Source organism: Xyrauchen texanus, chromosome 36 (genome assembly GCF_025860055.1).
Source record: "Xyrauchen texanus isolate HMW12.3.18 chromosome 36, RBS_HiC_50CHRs, whole genome shotgun sequence".
In the NCBI taxonomy this organism is placed as follows: Eukaryota; Metazoa; Chordata; class Actinopteri; order Cypriniformes; family Catostomidae; genus Xyrauchen; species Xyrauchen texanus.
In genome coordinates, this window is record NC_068311.1 from 29,709,200 (window position 1) to 29,730,612 (window position 21,413).

General features: G+C 41.1%; 1 protein-coding gene across 1 annotated transcript; it reads left to right on the plus strand.

Annotated features, from left to right (window-relative positions):
* The first annotated feature begins 1,692 nt into the window (after window positions 1-1,692).
* On the plus strand, window positions 1,693-2,637 carry or64a1 (odorant receptor, family 64, subfamily A, member 1). Its single transcript, XM_052107759.1, has one exon. The coding sequence runs from the start codon at window positions 1,693-1,695 to the stop codon at window positions 2,635-2,637; it is 945 nt and encodes a 314-aa protein (XP_051963719.1).
* Window positions 2,638-21,413: the final 18,776 nt, after the last annotated feature.

Sequence of the window (21,413 nt, forward strand, 5' to 3'; positions counted from 1 at the left end):
TTAGGTCAGTAACAGTCCAGCATCGTAAGCATCGTCATTGTGTTGAATGAAGAAATGTGTGTTTTGCGTACTTGCTTCTGTACGTGACTCAAGTGACAGTCTGCTGCTGTGAAGTCCCGCTGTCATAAGAGTCCCATTTAAAAATCTCAATACATTATGCATTTATTAACACTTATTAAATTGAAACCAGTAATGTAAGGAGAGGAATGCTACCCATTGCAATGAAGTAAAAGTCATTTTTTTCCATCAGAAATTTACTTGAGTAAGAGTGAAAAGTACCCACCATAAAAAGTACTCATAAATGTAATTTTTAAAAGTAAATGTAACAGAGTAAATGTAGCACATTACTACCCACCTCTACCAGGATGTAGGAAAGTGGATGGCCCAGATGCAGCTTCATCTGCAACAGTGAAGAGAAGACTCTAGGATGTTGGCATTTTAGATTTTCAAAGAAAAAGCCACATCTGACACTGGTATATAAGAAGAAAATGGTAGAATGTGCAAAATAACTGAAAAGATTGAGTGGTAATTGATTAAAATTAGTATTATAGATGGATGAATCAAAGTTTGAACAAATCAATCTTTTTTACTCTAAATCTCCACTTTGAAGAGCCCTCCTATGCACGTTCAGGTATTCTTTTGTTTTTAGGTGATTCACATTCGTCATGCATATCGCCACCTACTGGGTTGTGCAAATAAGATTTATTTCTTCTTTTCCTATCCTACATCCCTCCATCCCCTGCCCAGTAGGTGGCGATATGCTTTTTTGTTTGTTTCAGCAGTTTGTGTCAGGTCTATGACCTAAGTTGATATTTAAATGTAACTGTAGTTTTTGCAGCTTTACCTGTTACATATTTTGCTAATTCAATGTGTTGTACATGGTATTGCTAATTCAAGTTGTCACACATTGTACTGCTCTCTATTAAATTCAATGGTCAGACTACTGCATTACTGCTTTGTGGTCCTTTTTCATATTTTTCATTTTTTTTTATTTTTATTATAAGTATGTCATGACACTTTTTGTCATAAAAGTAGATCAGAATTGTTGTTGTTTTTTAGTATTTTTAGTCTTGTTTCCATCAACCAAAAAATTATATTTGTAAAAAGATACAATTTTAACTGAATACACTTAGTATTCTGCTATTCCATGAAAACTTAGAATGTGTAGCTCATAATTATGGTATTTCGTGTTATCTCAGAAATACAGTACAGCCATTTCCTATGACCAACTAACATTTCTTTTTAACTTAACAAATAGATAAACACTACTTTTTTTTGTTTTTGTTTGTTTATTTTATAATGAAAGTTAAAATTCAAAGAAGAAAACTGACTAGTGATCATAAATAATGTGGCCAATTCCCATCTGTTCTGCTGGTAATGTCCCAGGTGGAGGCAAGAGTTGATATATAAACTGCTTATGGAGACCTCAGCAGCTATCTGCCTCACATCGAAGACGCCAATCACCTGTCTCAAACCAACTGCAAAATTCCCTTCACTTTGCTTATTTTTTGGTTCAGAATATCCCTTAATTGCTACTTTATACATTTTACTGGAGCCAATCAAAAAGTTGTGGATTCAACAGAGGACATCATAAACTACTTGGAAAATTTATTTTTCAAATAATGGACAACTGAATCTAATCGAAAAACTGAAATTTAAGCAATACTTCTGTTTACTTTTTGAGGTCACCAAATGGAAAATGGAACCATGCCTTTGTATTTTTATTTCCTTTTGTTCAAGGAATTTGTTTACGTCAGATATTTCATCCTTATATTGACTCTTACAGTTTATTTAGCAATTATATTGTTCAATGTCATTATTTTATTTGTTGTGTTTAAAGAAAGATCTCTTCACAAGCCAATGTATATACTAATATCTTGTTTGTCTGCCAATGATCTATATGGCTCAGCTGGTTTCTTTCCGAGACTAATTTTTGATCTCCTTTCTGATGCAAATATTATTTCCAGGTCAGCGTGTTTTGCTCAAATTTTTACAATTTATTCTTATGCAATATCTGAATACACTTTATTGCTGGTGATGGCATATGACAGATATGTTGCTATATGCAATCCTTTAAAATATCACAGAATTTTGACATTAAATCTAACAGCACTTTACATAGCCATAGCAACACTTTATGCTGCATTTTCTATGGGTGTCATTATTTTCTTCTCAGCCAGGTTGCCTTTGTGTGGAACTGAAATAGCTAGACTATACTGCTCCAACTGGGCTGTGGTTCGACTCTCTTGTGGGACTTCTACTTTAAGCAATAACATAATTGGATTTTTTGTCACAGCAACATCAGTTTTTCTGCCAGCTTTCTTCATTTTTTATACCTATATCCGAATTCTGATCATTTGTCGAAGAAGCTCCAAAGAATTTAGGGGCAAAGCATTGCAAACTTGCCTTCCTCACATTATAAGCTTTGTTAATTACTCCATAGCATCCTTTTGTGATATTGCCTTAAGTCGTTATGATTCAGACAAATACAAAATTGTGGCAATAATCTTTTCAGTAGAATTTCTGGTAATGCCCCCTGTTCTCAATCCTCTTATATATGGCTTAAAATTGCCAGAAATACGCAAAAGCATTATGCATTTGTTTCAACAGTCAAAAATTGTCCATGCTTCTGAATAAGTAATAAGTACGATTTTTCCATGCAGCTTTACTGAAAACTCCTTTAATTGTAATAAATCTTCCTGGGGAAAAAAAAAGGAAAGATTCCAACTCTTTTCTAGTCACACCACTAATGTCTTTGGGTTCACTTGAAGACAGCTAGATATGTTTGATGTTTGAACAGGAAAGACTGAATTTATAAACCCTCTAATAGCTACAGTACATGATATTGAAGAACTGTCATTTAGAATAATGTTTTTCCTTTTTTTCCTATATGTTCAATATTAACACACTTCATAAGAATGTTTTTCAGTGCTATATACTGTGGCAGACTGTTCTCTGATGTAACAGAAACAACTCATTCACATGTCTCTAACATCTTCATTATCTCCTTAAAATCTGTACAGTAACTATCTGCACTACATCATCTGATGAAATACATATTTGTAGTACATGATATAGTGAATATGTGTCTTGTTGCCTATCATTTCTGAACTGTAAACCTTTTTAAATATAAAGTGTTGCAATTCCGTTTGATATGCTGATATTTTTATTAACATCACAACTGTGTTCGCATCTGAACCAAGACACATTTCTTGCATATCTCATACTCTGTGAATAAAGTTCTAATGTTCTAATGTAAGTTTTTTAATAAAGAAATTCAATATACATTGGGTTTGAACAGTCTGAGACCACCAGTGAAAATTATAATTTTTTTTTAAAACAAATACTAAAGCTGGCATGAACACAAGTTTGTGCAAAACCTAATGAGCGATCCATGTTGATCCAGCATGATTTGAGAATATTCCAAAGAATATCTTTCCCAGATGCCCCAAAAACGTAGTGTAGTGTATCTAGTATTGGAGCAGGCCACGCCAGCCACACATGGAATAGGCGGATGGTCCTGCCCTTCGTAGGGGAGGAGCTCTACAAACGCAGCAACTAGGCCAGAGAGGGCTCTGCCAAGGGAGACGCGGGTCTACTGAAAGGGAGACCATACCGCGGAAGATACATTGCATAAGTTTACCAGGTAACGAGACCTGTGGAGCACTTAACCCAGTACAGTGCATGTTAGCAAACGTGCTGGGTCCAACTACGAATTCATCTGCTCAATTCGTGAGCCAGGGGGCTAGGAGGAAGGACATCCAGGGTTCAAAGATCATGAACACGCATGGGAGAGAAGAGCGCGCAGCTTCACCTCATGGAGGGGACACCCGGCCAGCTGCCCCGTGTAATGAAACTTACCCTTTCATACCTGAAAGAACACTGGACGAAACCGGATCAACCTGGAGTTTGTAAAATCTCCCGAAGGTATTGGGTGTTGCCCAGCCCGCTGCTATACAGATGTCTGCTAGAGAGGTGCTATTGGCCAGTGCCCATGAGGATGCCACACTCCATGTGGATCAAATGTGTGGTCTTAGACCTTTGGATTCCAACCACCATGGTTTTCATGGTTTGGTGCTTATGTTTCTATGTTAATATATAATGAGGTATAACATTTTAGCTGTATAGAAAAAGTACACAGTAGTACAATGAGATGAACAAATAATCTGAGACTGTATGTCACCTGCACATTAACATTTAAAGTTTAACATTTAAATGTCAGACTCTAAAACATATAAAAAATTGTGATTTCTTGGAGAACAAGCAGTATTCTTTTACACTGAAATTTAGATGATACAGTAGCAGATTATCCATTATGTAATATGATATAATATGATGAGTAACGGAAAACATGTAACGGGACTACGTATTTACAATACAAAATATGTATGAACTGTATTCCACTACAGTTACAATTTAAATCATTGGTAATTAAAATACAGTTATATTCAAAAAATATTTTACTGAAGAGATTACTTTGCATTTTATTGTCATTTGTTTCATTTAATATTTACTCCTTTCAGATGGAAAACATTTATACATATAAATGATGCAATCCAAAGTGCATTTGAACAGTGGTGAAACAATTTCTTATGATGTGTTACATTCATATGAGCAGACAGAGAAGTAAGTTTGGAGCAGAAGAAATATAAATAAACCTTGTGTCAATTGTCAGCTTTACGCTAAGCTAAAATGTTATTTCTAGCCATTTTACATGCACATGTTACCAGGCACGATCATATTTTTTAATAAAAAAAATTCACATTAGATCATAATAATTTTTTTTCTAGTAAAACCTTTGATATTAGTGCAAAATCATATTCTTGATAATATTTTTTTATTTTTTCCTGTAAAGATATCTAAAAATCCTTAAAACATGATCAATTTGATTGATCTTGTTTTAGAAAGAACAATGTATAAGATTCAGTACTTCGCCAGTGGCTGGCGGTGAAGTTGCTAGTGGGCGTTCCCACTACTGGTTGCCTAGTAACGTTTAAAAATGACATTCACGGATGTCATTCCATTGCTCTTGACAGCATACCTCTTTTCTAGGCGCTAAAACAAACATTTTGGAGGGAAAAGACTAAATATAATGAATCAGTACATAAAATGCTTTAGATCAAAGATGAATGAGAAACAAGCCGTGCTCTTTGCCATAGCGGCTGTTTATCTGCGTCGAAAACGCAAACGCCGGTCTGTCTGGGTCCACAAAACCATTCAATCTCGGAGTCAGCACGGCGAGTACCACCGGCTGGTGCAAGAGCTGCAGCTGGATATACCAGGAGAGCTCTCCTGTCTTCTCTCCTATTGGCTGTCACTTCCGTTAGTCGCTCTTCATTTGAATCAAGTTGAACTTGTCTCAACTTTGTCGCGTCACTGGACACGGCCTCATCTAGTCGCCAATGGTCGTGACAGCTCGTGTCGCCGGAAGTCGCTGTGCTCTCATTGAAAATGAATGGGATGGAGTCGCTGGCAGTGTGTACGCAGCTCAAGTCAATATTTTGTGTGACCACATTTTCCTTCAAAACAGCTCCAATTCTCCTAGGTAAACCTGGACACTTTCTAGGTTTTGCTTGGTTGTTGTCAGATAGGATATACCAAGCTTCTTGGAGAATTTCCCATAGTTCTTTTATCTATTTAGGCTGTCTCAATTTCTTCTGTCTCTTCATGTAATCTCAGTATGACTCAATATTCAGTGGGGGGCTCTGTGAGGGCCATGACATCTGTTGCAGGGCTCCCTGTTCTTCTATTCTGCAGATGCAGGTATAGGCAAGCTACTGTGAGCGTAGGAACAGATGCACTCGGACTGCACGTAGCCTTCCCAGATGCCCCAAAAACGTAGTGTAGTTCTCAACAACCCAGGGGACGTATCTAGTATGGGAGCAGGCCATGCCAGCCACACATGGAAGAGACGCGGCGGTTGGTCCTGCCCTTCGTAGGGGAGGAGCTCTACAAACACAGCGACAAGGGCAGAAAGGGCTCTGCCAAGGGAAACGCAGGTCTACCGAAACGGAGACCATACCGCGGAAGATACATGGCATAAGGTTACCGGGGTAATGAGACCTGTGGAGCACTTAACCCAGTACAGGGCATGATAGCAAACGCACTGGGTCCAACTACGAATTCCTCTGCTCAATTTGTGAGCTCAATTTGTGAGCCAGGACATCCAGGGTTCAAAGATCGTGAAAACGCATGGGAGAGAATGGGAGAGTGAGGGAACCACTCTCTTTTTCCTGGCAATGTGGGCGACACCCTGACCCAAGGAACCAATCGGCTAGCCGTGAGGGGTGAGGGGGGGGTCCCAGTCCAACCCCGCACTCGCAGCGCCCTGGGCAAGCATAGTGGACATCTGTGTGTCAGGCTCAGACTGGACGAGTAGACCCGAAGATGGCAGCCCAGTCAAGTCATCAGCATCAGACGTTGCTGTGACGCTCTCTGATGCAGCAAAATCATCATCCAGCTCGCGGGGTCCGAGGGAGGCATCAGACTGGCCGTGGGGCGTAGGGTGAGGGGGGGAGGAGGGTCCCAGTCCAGCCCCGCACTCGCGGAGGCCTGGGAAAGCATAGCGAACATCTGTGCGTCAGGCTCAGACTGGACGAGTAGACACGAAGGTGGCAGCCAAGTCAAGTCATCAGCATCAGACGTCGCTGTGACGCTCTCTGATGCAGCAAAATCATCATCCAGTTTGCGGGGTCCAAGGTAGTCATCAGACTCGCCTTCATCTTCGCCGCGCCGGCGCGGTGCGGGGGGTGCCTGCTCATTTGCATGTGAAAATTATTAGTGACAAATTTGCCATGAACTCTTGATTTTCGTTAGGGTTGTGGTTGTTGCTGTCGGAACTTCAGAGTTTGCTGTTTTTACATATACAGAACTATCAATAAATGTGTCTGTGTTTCCGCTACTCTCGTCTCCCCGCATCTTTTATTCGTAAATTGTAACACATCACATATGCAATTTTGGTTTATTCAAATAAAAAGTCATATTTGGGCAAATTAGAATACAAAACCTCTAAAAACTAAAGGCAAAAAGTTACCATTCCATTAATTTTCAATGAGAGCTGGCGACTTCCAGCGAAACAAGCTGTCGCGACCGTTGGCGACCAGATGTGGGCGTGTCCAGCGACGCAACAAAGTTGAGACAAGTTTAACTTTATTCAAATGAAGAGCGACTTACAGGAGCGACAGCCAATACGAGAGAAGACGGTTAAGCTCACGTGATCCTTCTCTCTCTCTCAGCTCCTGCAGTAATGGAAAGATCAGGGGACCCACCCTCTGCAGCAGCTCATCAAACTGGGTCCTGTCAAGCCTGAAGTACTGCTGGACTTCATCCAGCCGCAGCTCCTGCACCAGCCGATGGTACTCACTGTGCTGATAAAAAGCACAGTGAGTACAGTGAGCTGATAAAAAGCATTTTATGTACTGATTCCATTTATATTTAGTCTTTTCCCTCCAAAATGTTTGTTTTTAGTGGTAAGAAAACTGATTCACTGTCAACAGCAATGGAATGGCACCCGTGAATGTAATTTATAAATGTTACTAGGCAACCAGTAGTGGGAATGTCCACTAGTGACCTAACCGCCAGCCACTGGCGACCTGCAGCGACAAAGTTGCTGGCAATGTGTATGCAGCTTAATGCTTGGATATGTTTTTGGTACATTCGTTGAAGCTTATTTTACTTGTCATGGTTTTATGAAATTGAACATGACTCGTATGTTAACTGATTGCGATGTATCTATGTTGTAAGTTGACGTGGAATGTTTAAATTGTAATTGTTATATTGCATATTTAAGCATATTATTTTTACGTTTAATAAAGTATATATTTTATCCCCATCATTGTTGAATCCTCGTTTACATAGTTTACGGTGATTTTGTGTGCATTGCATAGACACGCTATTGTAGTAACTGTAGTTCAACCACAGATGTCGCTAGAGAGCACAAAGTTATTGCAGCTTTAACAAAATTGAACAAAATGTGGCCTGCATAAGGTCCTGATGTTTAGTCCAGATATTTAGATAATATTTTTAATTTGTTGATGTGTGTTTAGGCAAAAAAAAAAAAAAAAAGACTTAATGTTGGCAAATCAGTAACAAAATGGTCGCAATGCAAATTCATGGACATTTGCTATTTGATAGTGACTCCAGTTAATCAACTAGTACTTGCTGCAATGAAGCTTGGTGTCTTAATCCATAAGAACTATGCATGGGTTCTTGCTTTGGTGTTGCCACCCCTCATAGTCTGCATGCCACCCCATAAAAAAAATTCTAGATCCGTCCATGTTATCTTAGTGTTGGTAAATTGATGATTTTGTATCGCCATGTATTAAAGCCATCCCACCAGCACAGTTAGCTAACCGTTCTGTGAAATCTGTCCGAGCATGGATTGTAATTGTGCCGTTCTTCACTGTGCTCAGAACTGTTTGGCCGATGGTGGAAAAGCATCTTAAGGCCATGGATGGGAGTGGACTGAAAAGAAAAGATTTCGCAGTTAAATCTTTCTGAAGAAATAAATCAGATATTAGTTATTTGTTTTCATAGATCAAAGAAATACATCCCTTCAAATAGGTTTCTTATCTTTAGGGGCAAAATAAATGAAAACAGTGAATTTGGTTAATATTCTGAGTGATCATGACCTGTCATTTGCATAAATTAAATATAGCATCTATTGACAACTATTCATAATTTTCACTCTCGTTAATGTGTAATGGATTGCAGTTAATTAGGACAAATGGTCAGTTTGTCATATTGCATCATGCTTAAGGTTTATGGAGTCCAAAAAAATATGATCTATGATTAGCCTCACTGGAACTAACTATAATTGTATAATCAGTGGGGTTTAATTAAAGTGTTGTCATTACTAGATATAATTGCTGTTCAATTATCCCTCTGAGAGCAGTTGTGGACAGAGAAGCCTTCTGGGTATAGGGACACAGAAAACATAATATGAGAATGAAAACATGCTAATGACCTTTATGAACATGTTTGTCAAAGCCAAATTATATCATATGATTTCATTTGGTCCATTGCATGTTTTCTGCTGTTAGCCCTTAGCTTTGATGGCCTATAATGCTAAGCCATCAGGCCTGTATATTACAATTTACTAACCATTTTTAGAGAGCAGTGAAATGACCATTTGCCTCATGTATAAATCTCTGCTTAGATTTCTTCCTAAAAGTGTGCGCAAGCACAAAATTCAGATTTTGGGTATCCACAAAAAAAACTCTGATTTATAAAATTGTACGTACCCCAGAACTTGCACATAGTTTCCTGAATAAATCCCTGCTAGCGAAGATTGTGCGTACATGCACGTGATTCATTCTCCACCCCATCACCTCCCCAAAATAACCATATATGGAGTGTACCACGCCTGTTTTTTCTATGCATATCCTAATCTGCATACAATTACCATATGCATTTCATCATCCAAAAACATGATTACTGCGTTTAACGGTACGAGAAACTGTATTAAAAGAGATACAACTAAGTGTCACATGTACCAAAAGGTTAGATGCTGCACCATGAAGAAACATTATTTATTAAGATTTGAACTTGTTTTCAAAGAATATATCTTGAATATCCATTGGCAAAATGTTTTTATCTTTGCAAACATAAACTTAACTTAAGCAATTTTGCTTCTCAGAAAACCTTTTATATCGTTATAAGAAGGGTGATCATACGTCCTCTTTTTCCAGGATATGTCCTCTTTTTCGGACCTTAAAAAAAGTGTCTGGCTGGCATTTATACATTTGCAAAAATGTCTGGGATTCGGCTTTAGTTGCATTATGATGTGCATCTGGTCTGATACTTCATTGTGTGTATGCACGTATTTGCATTGCTTTAACCCCTCTTTGTAAGTCCCTCTTTCTCGCACACCAATAGGTCGATTATAACAGGCTTGCAGCAACTATTGGCCTGTCAATCTTTCAGCGAATGCTCAAAGCACAAACAGTTACTTGACAGTAGCAGCAAGTGACAGCTGAGTGGATACCATGCCCAAACGAAAGTGCAAATTTACAGAAAATTTGCACAAAAAATTCCCATGCTTTCGTCCAGGTCAAGATCCGTGGGAAGCAGAATGTTTGACATGTAAAGCTGGCACTTATGTGTCAGTTGCTAATAAAGGTGCAAGTGTTTTAGAAGCAAACATTAGCTCTGCCAAGCATAAATGGTCAGCAAAAAGTGAAAATACTTTTTTGCGACCAGGTAAAATTGTTATCACATTGCTTCATTTTCCATTGCCATTCAAAATAATAGTAATTGTAAATGAAGGTATGCTCATGGCATCAAATATTTTATATTAGTACATGGACATTCAAAATAATGTTGGATATTTTTATTTATTTATATATATTTATGTTATGCAAATAGAGTGTCTTTTTCGCTGTATTAAGGTTTGCATTCATAGTAACTGTTTTGAACCCTATTATTCCAGCTGGAGTCTTCAGTTTACACACACCGGTAAAAGAGTGCATACGCACAGTCAAGAGTGTCCATACGGTGTGCACATATTTATGCTAAGTTTATTTTTTATAAATCCCGTTATGAGCGTAGAAAATTGTGTATGCACATTTCAATGCCAATTTTGTGCGTACAACATTTATACATCAGGCCCCTGGGCTGCATTTCCCAAAAGCCTTGTAAGCCTAAGTAGGTCATGGAAACCACTGGTGCCAATGGTCTCTATGATCAACTGAATCTTGCGATGATTTTGGGGAAAAAGTAGCCCATCTGATTTTGCAATTCACATCTAATGATGTGCAATGAAATTGCAAAATTAATAAATAAATACATTTTAAACTAGAACTGGACTAAAGACATTCAAATCTTCAATAATACATTGTTTCAATATAAACAAAACACTTTAGAGTACCTGTACTAATTGTAGAGGTCTACCCAACCCAAGCCCTACAGGACCAGACAAATATGCTATTTGGGCTAGGTTTCCCCATCTGTTGCTCACTTCGACATTGTGTCCAGTGAAGCGACAGTAGGGGACTTCTTTGAAGACCTCAGTTACTTCTGAACTTGAGAAAAGGCTGATAAGAAATTGTCAGACAGAATTTGCATGTCCCTCCCCCAGACATTCGGGTATAAAAGGAGGGAATCATGCATCTGTCCATTCAGATTTCGCGGTTCGTGGTTGTGCGATCAGCGAGCTGAGATCACTTACTGTTCCATTCACCTCTGCAGAGTTTATGCTGTTGGATCTATGGCGCATATCAGCGGCTTTCTCAGTCACTGCACGGCAGTGCAGCTTTGACCCTGGACGCTTCGAAAGCGCTGCTAAAAAAAAAGAGTATTTTCCTTAAAAGAGTTTATTTTCTCTAAAAGAGCAATACACAGCTGGCATTGATCGTCCTTTTCAGGATGCGTCTTTATCACTACCCTCGACGTGGGGCGGCCCACAGGTACTCAGAGGTCCCCCAGGTGGACAAAGCGGTTACAATCCACCTGTGTCCCGAGAACGCCGCCACCTGGCAGGATTGCCCGGTGCTCCCCTCCAAGGTCTGTAGGATGACGTCGTCACTGACCGCCAAAGCCTAAAGTGCCACTAGACAGGACGCATCCACCCTGCATGCCATGGCCCTCCTGCAAGTTGTCAAGGCACTCAAAGATCTGCACTTGGGTGGTCCTGACCCCGATGTGTTGCAGGAACTGCGCTCTGCAACCGACCTCGCCCTCTGGGCCAAGAAGGTCACAGCGCAGACACTTGGGCAGGCAATGGACACTCTCGTGGTCCAGGATCATCATCTGTGGCTGAACCTGTTCGAGATGTGGGATGTGGACAAAGCACGCTTCCTCAACGTCCCCGTCTCCCAGTTCAGTCTATTCGGCGACACCGTTGAAGACTTCGCCTAGCAGTTCTCAGCGGTGAAGATTCTCAATAATAGAGCAATTTCCTCTTACCCTGGGTCACCTGGCCCGCAAATGCCGTTCTCACAGCAACCTGGAGCCACACTCCAGCAGTCCCGGCACCCTGGACATGGACCTCTCACCTCCGGACCCACAACTGCTGCCCCCTGGTCGGCCGGTTCTGACGAGTCCAGAAGACGCCTACACGGGACCTCCTCCTCAGTCACTAACCCGCCCCCTGCCAGGTGTGCGGAGGTAGGTAAGTGCTTCAAATCTTCTCTCAGCACCAAAGCCTCGGGACGAACCTTCACCGCCCTATGCCACACTACCTGCTCCACCCCGCTGCAAAGCCTCGCCAGGTAGGCCAAAACTATCGTTCCCTTAGTGCCCCTTGCACGGAGCTTGGTCACGTGGCTCTCACTTCCCATCCTGTCACGTATAGTACACATCCTGTTAGTACTATACGACTAAGCTACGTGATTCAGTTCCCCTTTCTGCGGCATACGCTTTACCTCGTTGAAAGATTGCAACCCTTTTACTTGAAGACGCGATAGAGCCTGTCCCTCCAGCTGAGATGAAGAAGGGTTTCTACAGCCCTTCATCGTACCCAAGAAAGGCGGCGGCTTATGACCGATCTTGGACTTGCGAGTTTTCAACCGGGCCTTACACAAACTCATGTTCAAAATGCTCACGCAAAGACACATTCTAACTTGCGTCCGGCATCAAGATTGGTTTGCAGCTGTAGACCTGAAGGACACGTACTTCCACGTCTCTATCTTGCCTCGACCCTTCCTATGATTCACGTTCGATGGCCAGGCGCATCAGTACGAAGTCCTCCCCTTCAGCATGTCCCTGTCCCCTCGCATCTTCACGAAGGACAGAGGCAGCCCTTGCCCAGCTAAAGGAAGTGAGCATTCGCATACTCAGTTACCTCGATGACTGGCTCATCCTAGCCCACTCTCGAGAGTCACTATGCGCCCACAGGGACAAGGTACTCAGGCAACTCAGCCACCTAGGGCTTCAGGTCAACTGGGAAAAGAGCAAGCTAACCCCTTGATAGCATCTCTTTTCTCTGCATGGAGTTAGACTCAGCCTCAATAACAGCATGAGAGTGCTCACCAACGAGAGTGCTCAGTCGGTGCTGAAATGCCTTACCTTATTCAAGCCAGGCATAGCAGTCCCACTAAAATATTTACAGAGGCACCTGGGGCATATGGAATCCTCCGTAAAAGTCGTGCGGAGGTTTCTCCTGCTAAAACGGTCAGTGCTCTCGTTTCTGCAAGAGAGGCTAGAGGTTTAAGTAGCCGCCATATTGGCTCACCACGACGCAGTGGACGGTAAGTCTCTAGGGAAGCTGAACCCTCCCAGGCAATGCCTGTTCCCCTCATGGGATCTCTCCTTGATCCTTTCAGGCCTTCAGAGACCCCCCTTCGAGCAACTAGAATCAGTCAAGCTCAAAGCCCTCTCATTGAAGACGGATCGCGCTCCATCAAGAGGGTTGGAGACCTGCAAGCGTACTCTGTCAGCGACGCCTGCCTGAAGTTTGGTCTGGCAGACACCCATGTTGTCCTAAGACCGCAACCGTTCTATGTGCCCAAGGTTCCTACGACTCCCTTCAGGCACCAGGTAGTGAACCTGCAAGCGCTGCCCTGGGAGTAGGCAGTCCCAGCTTTGTCGTCGCTGTGTGCATGCTTTTCGTATCTATGTGCACCGCATGCAGAGCTTTTGATGTTCTGAGCAGCTCTTTGTCTGCAGTGGTGGACAGTGGAAAGTTAACGCTGTCTCCAAACAGAGGGTTTCCCACTGGGTTGTTGATGCCATCGCATTGGCCTATCACACCCAGGCCGTGCTCGCCCCCTTGCGGGTTCGAGCACACTTGACAAGAAGTGTGGCATCCTCATGAGGACTGGCCAATTTTACTACCCTAGCAGACATATGCAGAGCAGCGGGCTGGGTAACACGCAATATCTTTACAAGATTTTCCAATCTCAGGGTTGAGTCAGTCTCGTCCCGTGTTCTCTCAGGTCCGAGCACGTAGAACTCGGGAATGCAGAATGTCTGACCGGGTGTTTCACTTGCATATATCGTCTTTCCCCTCCACTGAGGTGATATCGTGCATGACCCCCAGGAGAGTCCACTAGATTCGCGCTCCCTGGATGTTCTTCCTCCCTAGACCTCTGGTCTGCGAAATCAGCGGAGAATTCCCCGACCCGACCCACTACGGGTACTATAATTACTCTGTACTGGAATAGGTGCTCCACAGGATGGGACCTTGTGGATTAATCCCCCGTGTGTATTTCCGTGGTACAGTCCCCCTACGGGCGGACCCGTGTCTCCCTTAGGCAGTCCCAACTGCCCCCTGGTCTCCGTGTTTGTAGCAACCACATGTGGCCTGAAAACCCATGTGACATATTTCGCCACTCTTTACCTCCCCCCAGCATGGGCAGTTGGTGGTCTCCGTAGGGTCTTTTCCCCCTGAAAGAATAGCAGTTGGAAATGAACGCCTTTCCCGATGCGAGTGATCGTGTTAAGATGGCCCCAGCCGCTTTAACTCTATGCGAGAAACATAGAGAGAAAAGGGGCGGCTGGCGGGGCCTGCTCCCATGCTTGGCATGTCGATTTGTTCCCCCCTTCGGGGTGCTGGGAACCTAAAAAGTCTATGATGATCTTATGGTGCGTTGGGGAAAGGTATGTGCAGTCAGATGCAGCCTGTCACTTTGGCACTCAACTGCCTGCCTGCCCGCACCTGCATCAGCAGCGCAGGTACATGGTTCAGTGCATAGTGTGATTGAATAGGGACCCCTAGTGTCTCTTCACTCGACACAACGTCGAAGTGAGCAACAGATGAAGAACGTCTAGGTTACTGTTGTAACCTCCGTTCCCCGATGAAAGGAACGAGACGTTGTGTCCCCCTGACCACAATGCTGAGCCGAGCCATTGCTGAACCTTTTCCGAACCTTATTCTCAGCTCCTCAGTGGTAAACCTGAATGGACAGATGCACGATTCCCTCCTTTTATACCCGTATGTCCGGGGAGGGACATGCAAATTTTGTCTGCCAATTTCTCATTGGCCTTTTCTCAAGTTCAGAGGTAATTGAGGCATTTAAAGAAGTCCCTTAATGTCACTTCACTTGACAGTTTTTCAGTTCTGCCCACACATTTTCTATCGGATTGAGGTCAGGGCTTTGTAATGGCAGTCCAATACTTTGACTTTGTTGTCCTTAAGCAATATTGCCACAACTTTGGAGGTATGCTTGGAATCATTGTCCATTTGGAAGACCCATTTGCTTCAATATATCCACATAATTTTCCTTCTTCATGATGCCATCTATTTTGTGAAGTTCACCAGTCCCTCCTGCATCAAACATGATGCTGTCACCCCCTTGCTTCACAGATGGGATGGTGTTCTTCGGCTATCAAGCTTCACCCTTTTTCCTCCGAACATAACGATGGTCATTATGGCCAAACAGTTACATTTTGTTTCATTAGACCAGAGAACATGTCTCCAAAAAGTAAGATCTTTGTCCCCATGTGCATTTGCAAATTGTAGTCTGTATTTTTGTTTATGGTGGATTTGGAGCAGTGTCTTCTTCCTTGCTGAGCAGCCTCAGGTTATGTCGATATAGGACTCGTTTAATTATGGATATAGATACTTTTCTATAAAGGAATGCAATGTGAATGTTGTTCAACTTAACATGTATCTTTAAAAACACTATCAAAATGAATATCAGGCACCACATCGCAGCTACAAAGTGGGCCGCCATCTTGATTGTTTTGGGTTGAATGGATCATATGACTGCGTCACATGACAACAAATACATAATAGTTTTCAGATATCTCTGTTTTCCCTGTCCACATTACAACATGAAGATGGCTTTTTCACATTTATTCACATTATTGGGAGAGTGTTTTCGGAAAGCTCAGTTTTCATTGTCAAAAACGTAGTCTCAGTGTGGACGGAAGGCCAAAATATAGAGGAAATGGTGCGCTTTCAAAGTAAAACATATTTTAGTGTGGACTTGCTTTAAAGTGTGTGTATGCATGAAAGGCAGATTTTGCATGTGCTCAAAAGCTTGCAGATTTACAAAAAACTTGCACAAAATTCCCTTTATACAAAAATAAAACATATAACTTTTTATTTTGTTGTTGCTGTTGTTTTAAAGAACTGTTTCTGCATGATGTCTGTCTCAATAAAGCCAATTTGTCATTTTTGTAGGGCAGGGTTTTGAAAAGAGGGGGTGTGGCTAATTAAAATGCTCTGCCTCACAGCTGAAATCGCTTACAGCACCTTTAAGGGGCAAATTCACAAACAGTTGTGCCACTTTGCACATGGTACAGTACTAAAAATCATGTTCACTAACCAACTGCAATATAGTTTAAGCAGGTGCAATCAGTGCTGAAATAGTGGTGCGTTTTGAGTATTGAATTTCATTAGGCTCCCAGTAGATTGTGCTTTATTCACAAATCTCCATGCAATTTTCCCTTCGCAATAAATCTTGATCTAACAAAATTTGATGTGCAAAATGCTTGTGTACATTTTTCATATTTTTTTATCAAAGCAGTAGTAATTCATTAAATAATTATCAAATTATGGAAAAGAGCATCAAAACTTGCCATATATCTAGATAGGGGTAGTCAAGTGCTCTTTTGTCATGTTAAAGAGATGATTAAGGTGTCTGGATCACAGTAGTGGAGTGATGCTGTACAGTCCCGGCAGAGTGTGTCAGATCACGTTGGCTACTGCATCCTCTGCTTTATGGCGCTTAGAACTGGCTGCTAGATTGGGGATTGCATCATTCAGCACAGATTTTGTAGGCGTGTTTGCACAGTTGTCTGAACTGTATATAATTCCTTCCTTGAATTAGGCACTAAACAAGCCCAGACAGCGCATGAAAATGCACAGCACATTTATCGAGAGTAAATCATTATTGGTGAATTCTGCCCAAAACGCTGAACTATTTTGTTAATGATTTAACTTGATTCCATAGCTCGCTAATAAAGATACATTTAGTCGCTAATTCACATACACCAGCAAAAGAGTGTGTATGCACATTCAAAAGTGTATTTTTTATAAATCACAATGTGTATGTCATTGAAAGCAGCATGAGCCATTTTCCACATACATATTGTGATTTATAAAAAAACATAAAGGACCATAAATCAACTGTAGGAAAAGGCCCAGTTGACCATGTGACTCTAAAAAGTCACTTCTGATTGCGCAGGACACCTTTGGGGATGCGGCCAATTTCAGTTCAAATGTTTCCAAACAGGAAGAACACGCTGTCTTCCTCTCTCCTCTTCAGTCACTTCTCTTGTCATCTTCCCTCGCTGCTTGTCTCTCCTGCTCCGTTGACTGCTCAGACTTCGCTCTGACCCTTCTCTCGTGGTCTTCTCTGGATCTCGTCAAAACCAGATCCATGCCATTTGAGGTCCAAGAGAGCTCGGGACTCAAAGTCCCGAGAAAGTCTCTCACTCTCTATGGTCCATGAGAAGGCCTCGCTTCAAAGCCAACCTCATCATTCATACAGACAATAACTTAGATCTTACAGAGGTCCAAATCAAATCACTTTATTGTCACACCACCATGTACACAAGTGCAACAGTAGGTGAAATTTTTGTGTGCAGTTCCGAGCAACATAGCAGTCATGACAGTGACGAGACATATACCAATTACAGTAAACAACATATTTACACAACAACAATTTACATATCAAATGGACACATACTTAAACAACACAATAATTATATACAATGTACAGTAAACAATACACACAATATACAATACACAATATACAATACAATAAAGTAAAGAGTACAGTATATGAAATATATATATATATAAAGTAGTTGTATTGAGGAGAATATGTTGACAGTCCAGTGTCAGATTATAGATGAATAAAGTGCAGTGCTAATTATTGATCCTGATAGATCAAGTGTTCAACAATCTGACTGCTTGGGGGAAGAAGCTGTCATGTAGTTGGCTGGTGCGGGTCCTGATGCTGTGATACCGCCTTCCTGATGGTAGCAGTGAGAACAGACCATGACTGGGGTGGCTGGAGTCTCTGATGATCCTCCAAGCTTTTTTCACACGCCGCCTGTTATATATGTCCTGGAGGGAGGGAAGCTCACCTCCGATGATGTTTATGGCAGTTCGCACCACACTTTGAAGGGCTTTGCGGTTGTGGGCGGTTCTATTGCCGTTACCAGGCGGTGATGCAGCCAATCAGGATGCTCTCTACAGTAACATTGACTGAACGAACTTTCGACCAAGAGCCAAGAACCAAGCAACACAATAAAAGCAAGGAAACACAACTACATGCAAGTACATCTCCAATATTGTGCTCAAAGTGCTGGTTTATTTATTAAATACTTTGGGTAATCCGATAGCAAATCGATGTAGACTCAAAAAAGGTTAATGGTTCTTAAGGCATTGTCAACAGGCAGAGCTAGGCCAGGAAGATAAGTGGTGAATGACTTCCACCAGTGCGCGATACCTGCCTCACGTTCCAGCGAGGGGAGGTGGGAGTACTTAAGGAGAGGAGACAGTGGCAGATGGGATAGAGGTGTACGAAACTTGTTCGTTTGTCTTTAGGATTTGACGTAGTTGGCTGAAAAGCAGTGCATGTTTTTGTTTCTTTGGACGCTGAAAAGTGATATTAAATGTCAATGTGTTTGTCAAGCCTGTCCCAGCTTCCTGCTTTCCCATCTTTAAGCATTACACCTTTAAATTATGTTTGGAAAATAAGGACATCAATTAGGTTACATTACTGCATGTCTGCCCATAGAATATAAATAAAATCAAAAATGACCAACTGGTAACCAACAAAAAACTATTGCTCCTTGATGTTGCCACAATGTCATTATGATGGACTGGCACCCGTCCAAAGTTATGTTGTGGCTACAAATATAGGAAATTCACTTTTCAGGTTGTCACAGCCTAATCAAATACATTGCCACACCAAAAGATTGGTCATTAAATTACGGTGCAGTTAGGTAATGCAAGAAAAAGTATCTAAGGTTAAAATAAATTAAATAGAATAAATCTGTAAACTAAAAAGAAAAATGGGAATTAAATCATTAGGACTATTGCAATTGTAGCGAATCAGCTCTATATTCTTCCACCGTTAGGTAGTGAATCAGTTCTATGAAATATTAATAATCAATCATAACTTGTTATACTCGATTATGAATATTTGGATCAGTTAATCGGGTTAACTTGATGTAGCTACATTAACATTACAACCAAATACTCGGTTCATCCCGTGAACACTCAATTTTGGTTATTAATTAATTAATTAATAGAAATGTACATTTCGGGGCAAGGGAAATGTCTTTCTTACTAAGTATTAAGAGCAAGTAGTCAAAATCTATGATTAGTGACTTTAGATATGAGCTTGAGACACAGACAACTTTACATGTGACATGAACAAGACTTTATTAACTAGACTAAACATTTAAACTACTCTAACATACATATACATACATTCATACAGTTTACCAAGGGAAAGAGGGCTGAAGCAGAATACAGGAAGGCAAGAAGTTATAGCATTGTTTGAAGTTCAGCAGATCAACAGCCTGAGCAAACCATCATATTAGTTCTGACACGCCCTTTTTAGAAAGGGGTTAAGGATACTTAATGTATCAAATAATGAGACTAAGTTTGATACTTGCATGTCCCATTTGAAATAAACTGTCCTGATGCATTTTGTTGAGGCTCCAGTTGATCTTTGATGTTGTCTTGATGAGAGAGAGAACCAGTGGGAGTCAGAGACAAGGCCGTAGCCTGGCGCATGCTTGGGAGTCCTTGGGGCCTTCTAGTTTGGCATCATTCAGCGAGAGAGTGAGAGAGCACAAGGCTCAGAGGGCAAGAGAGGCAAGAGAGGCAGGAAGCAAGAGAGGCTAAGAGAGGGCTAAGAGTTAGCGAAGAAGTGGGCGCAGCAATTTTATACCCTCAGGAAACAGGTCCCACCTCTCATTGGCTCGACCAATGAGAAGGGTTTGGGTTCCAGGCGGGAATTTGGTTTATTGCTCTTTGTTGTAAAATTGCCCATTGCATGTGCAAGAAAGAAAATAGGAAATATACTTGTAATACTAATATGTTGTTGTTATCGACATATCATGTACACAGTCATTTCAATCTTCAAAATACCAAGTTATAGAGACCAAATATGCCACACATATGATTTTGGTTAACCATAGTATGCAAAGTCTGAAACATTAACCCATTAGTTTGCAAGAAAACATAGATCAAGCACATTTAAGGGAAAATGTGAGATGGCACATTAGATACATGTCAATATTTATCACATGGATATATAGAATATATATATAGGATTAACAGGGTTCATTTCTCTTTCTCAGTAAGAGAATGAAGGGAGGGTCAGCACTTCTCTGAACATTCCTTTGGAGGTCGTAAAGGCCTCCAGTACTCTGGGCATGAGAGAGTTCCTTTGTCAAAGCTCATTTGCATGTTTATGACAGTAAGAGATTTTGGGCTGAATGACTCAAAAGATAGTAAAACATCGCGTAATATCATTCTACAGAGATCTTATATTCGAATTCAGCTCGGACAAATCGTAAGGTTTAATTTGATACCAAGAAAGGTATATTTAGTACACTTAATAAGGGAATATACACTGAGGCTATTAAATATGAGGCCTCAGAGTTTAAAACACACAACTGAAACAGTTCTAACGAGTTTGATATACCTCAGAAATACACAACATACAGGGATTACACGTATTTCATTAGCAATATGCAGTTCTGTGTTTAACTGAAAACACACACACACACACATTTTTACGCTCAAAGTTTCCCTTCCTGTCCACACGATAAGCACGTGGTGAGCATGCGGATGTCACATGCGGTTCTCTGTCAATAGTTCATTGTCTCTTTGTCAATACATTTATTGTGCTTGTGGAGGCTGGTTGGCGCTATTTCAGTAATTAGGGGGGTTTTTAACAGTAAGTTCTTGTTTGTTCGGGAATCTGTTAAGGCCACTGATCCTCCGCCATACCTTACACAATATTTAAATTTTCTGATATTTAAATCTGGTATATGGCCATATATTTATATGTTTATACTATGTACTATATACTATGATGGAGGGAAACACCAAACAAGCACCAATGTGTAGATCTTAACATACCAAGCTTCATTGCAACAAGTACTAGTTCATTAATTGGAGTCACAGTCAATTTATAAATATCCATGAATTTGCGATACAATTGCATTTCCACAGGAACCATATAGTAATGATTTTGCTACTGATTTGACAACATTAAAAAATACAAAATCTCCAGAGGACTAATACATTGTCTATTAAACACATCAACAAATTCAAAATGTTCCTAAGCTTGACATAAAACTGGCAATCTTGAATAACCTTCACAATATGCAGGACATTTTGGAGAGTGCATGCATATCCAATGTTATTCTGCTAATAAAATCCTGTAGGCCTATTAACTTATTAACAGCTGGAATAAGCCATTTGAAAGGGAACATTAATGCAAAGTTAGTTCTAAATAAAAATAAACTGTAGGAAAACTGTACCTTGGCTGTTA

Bases quoted from the DNA above. Each gene is read 5' to 3' on its own strand.
- or64a1 (XM_052107759.1), top strand. From the start codon at position 1,693: ATGGAAAATGGAACCATGCCTTTGTATTTTTATTTCCTTTTGTTCAAG.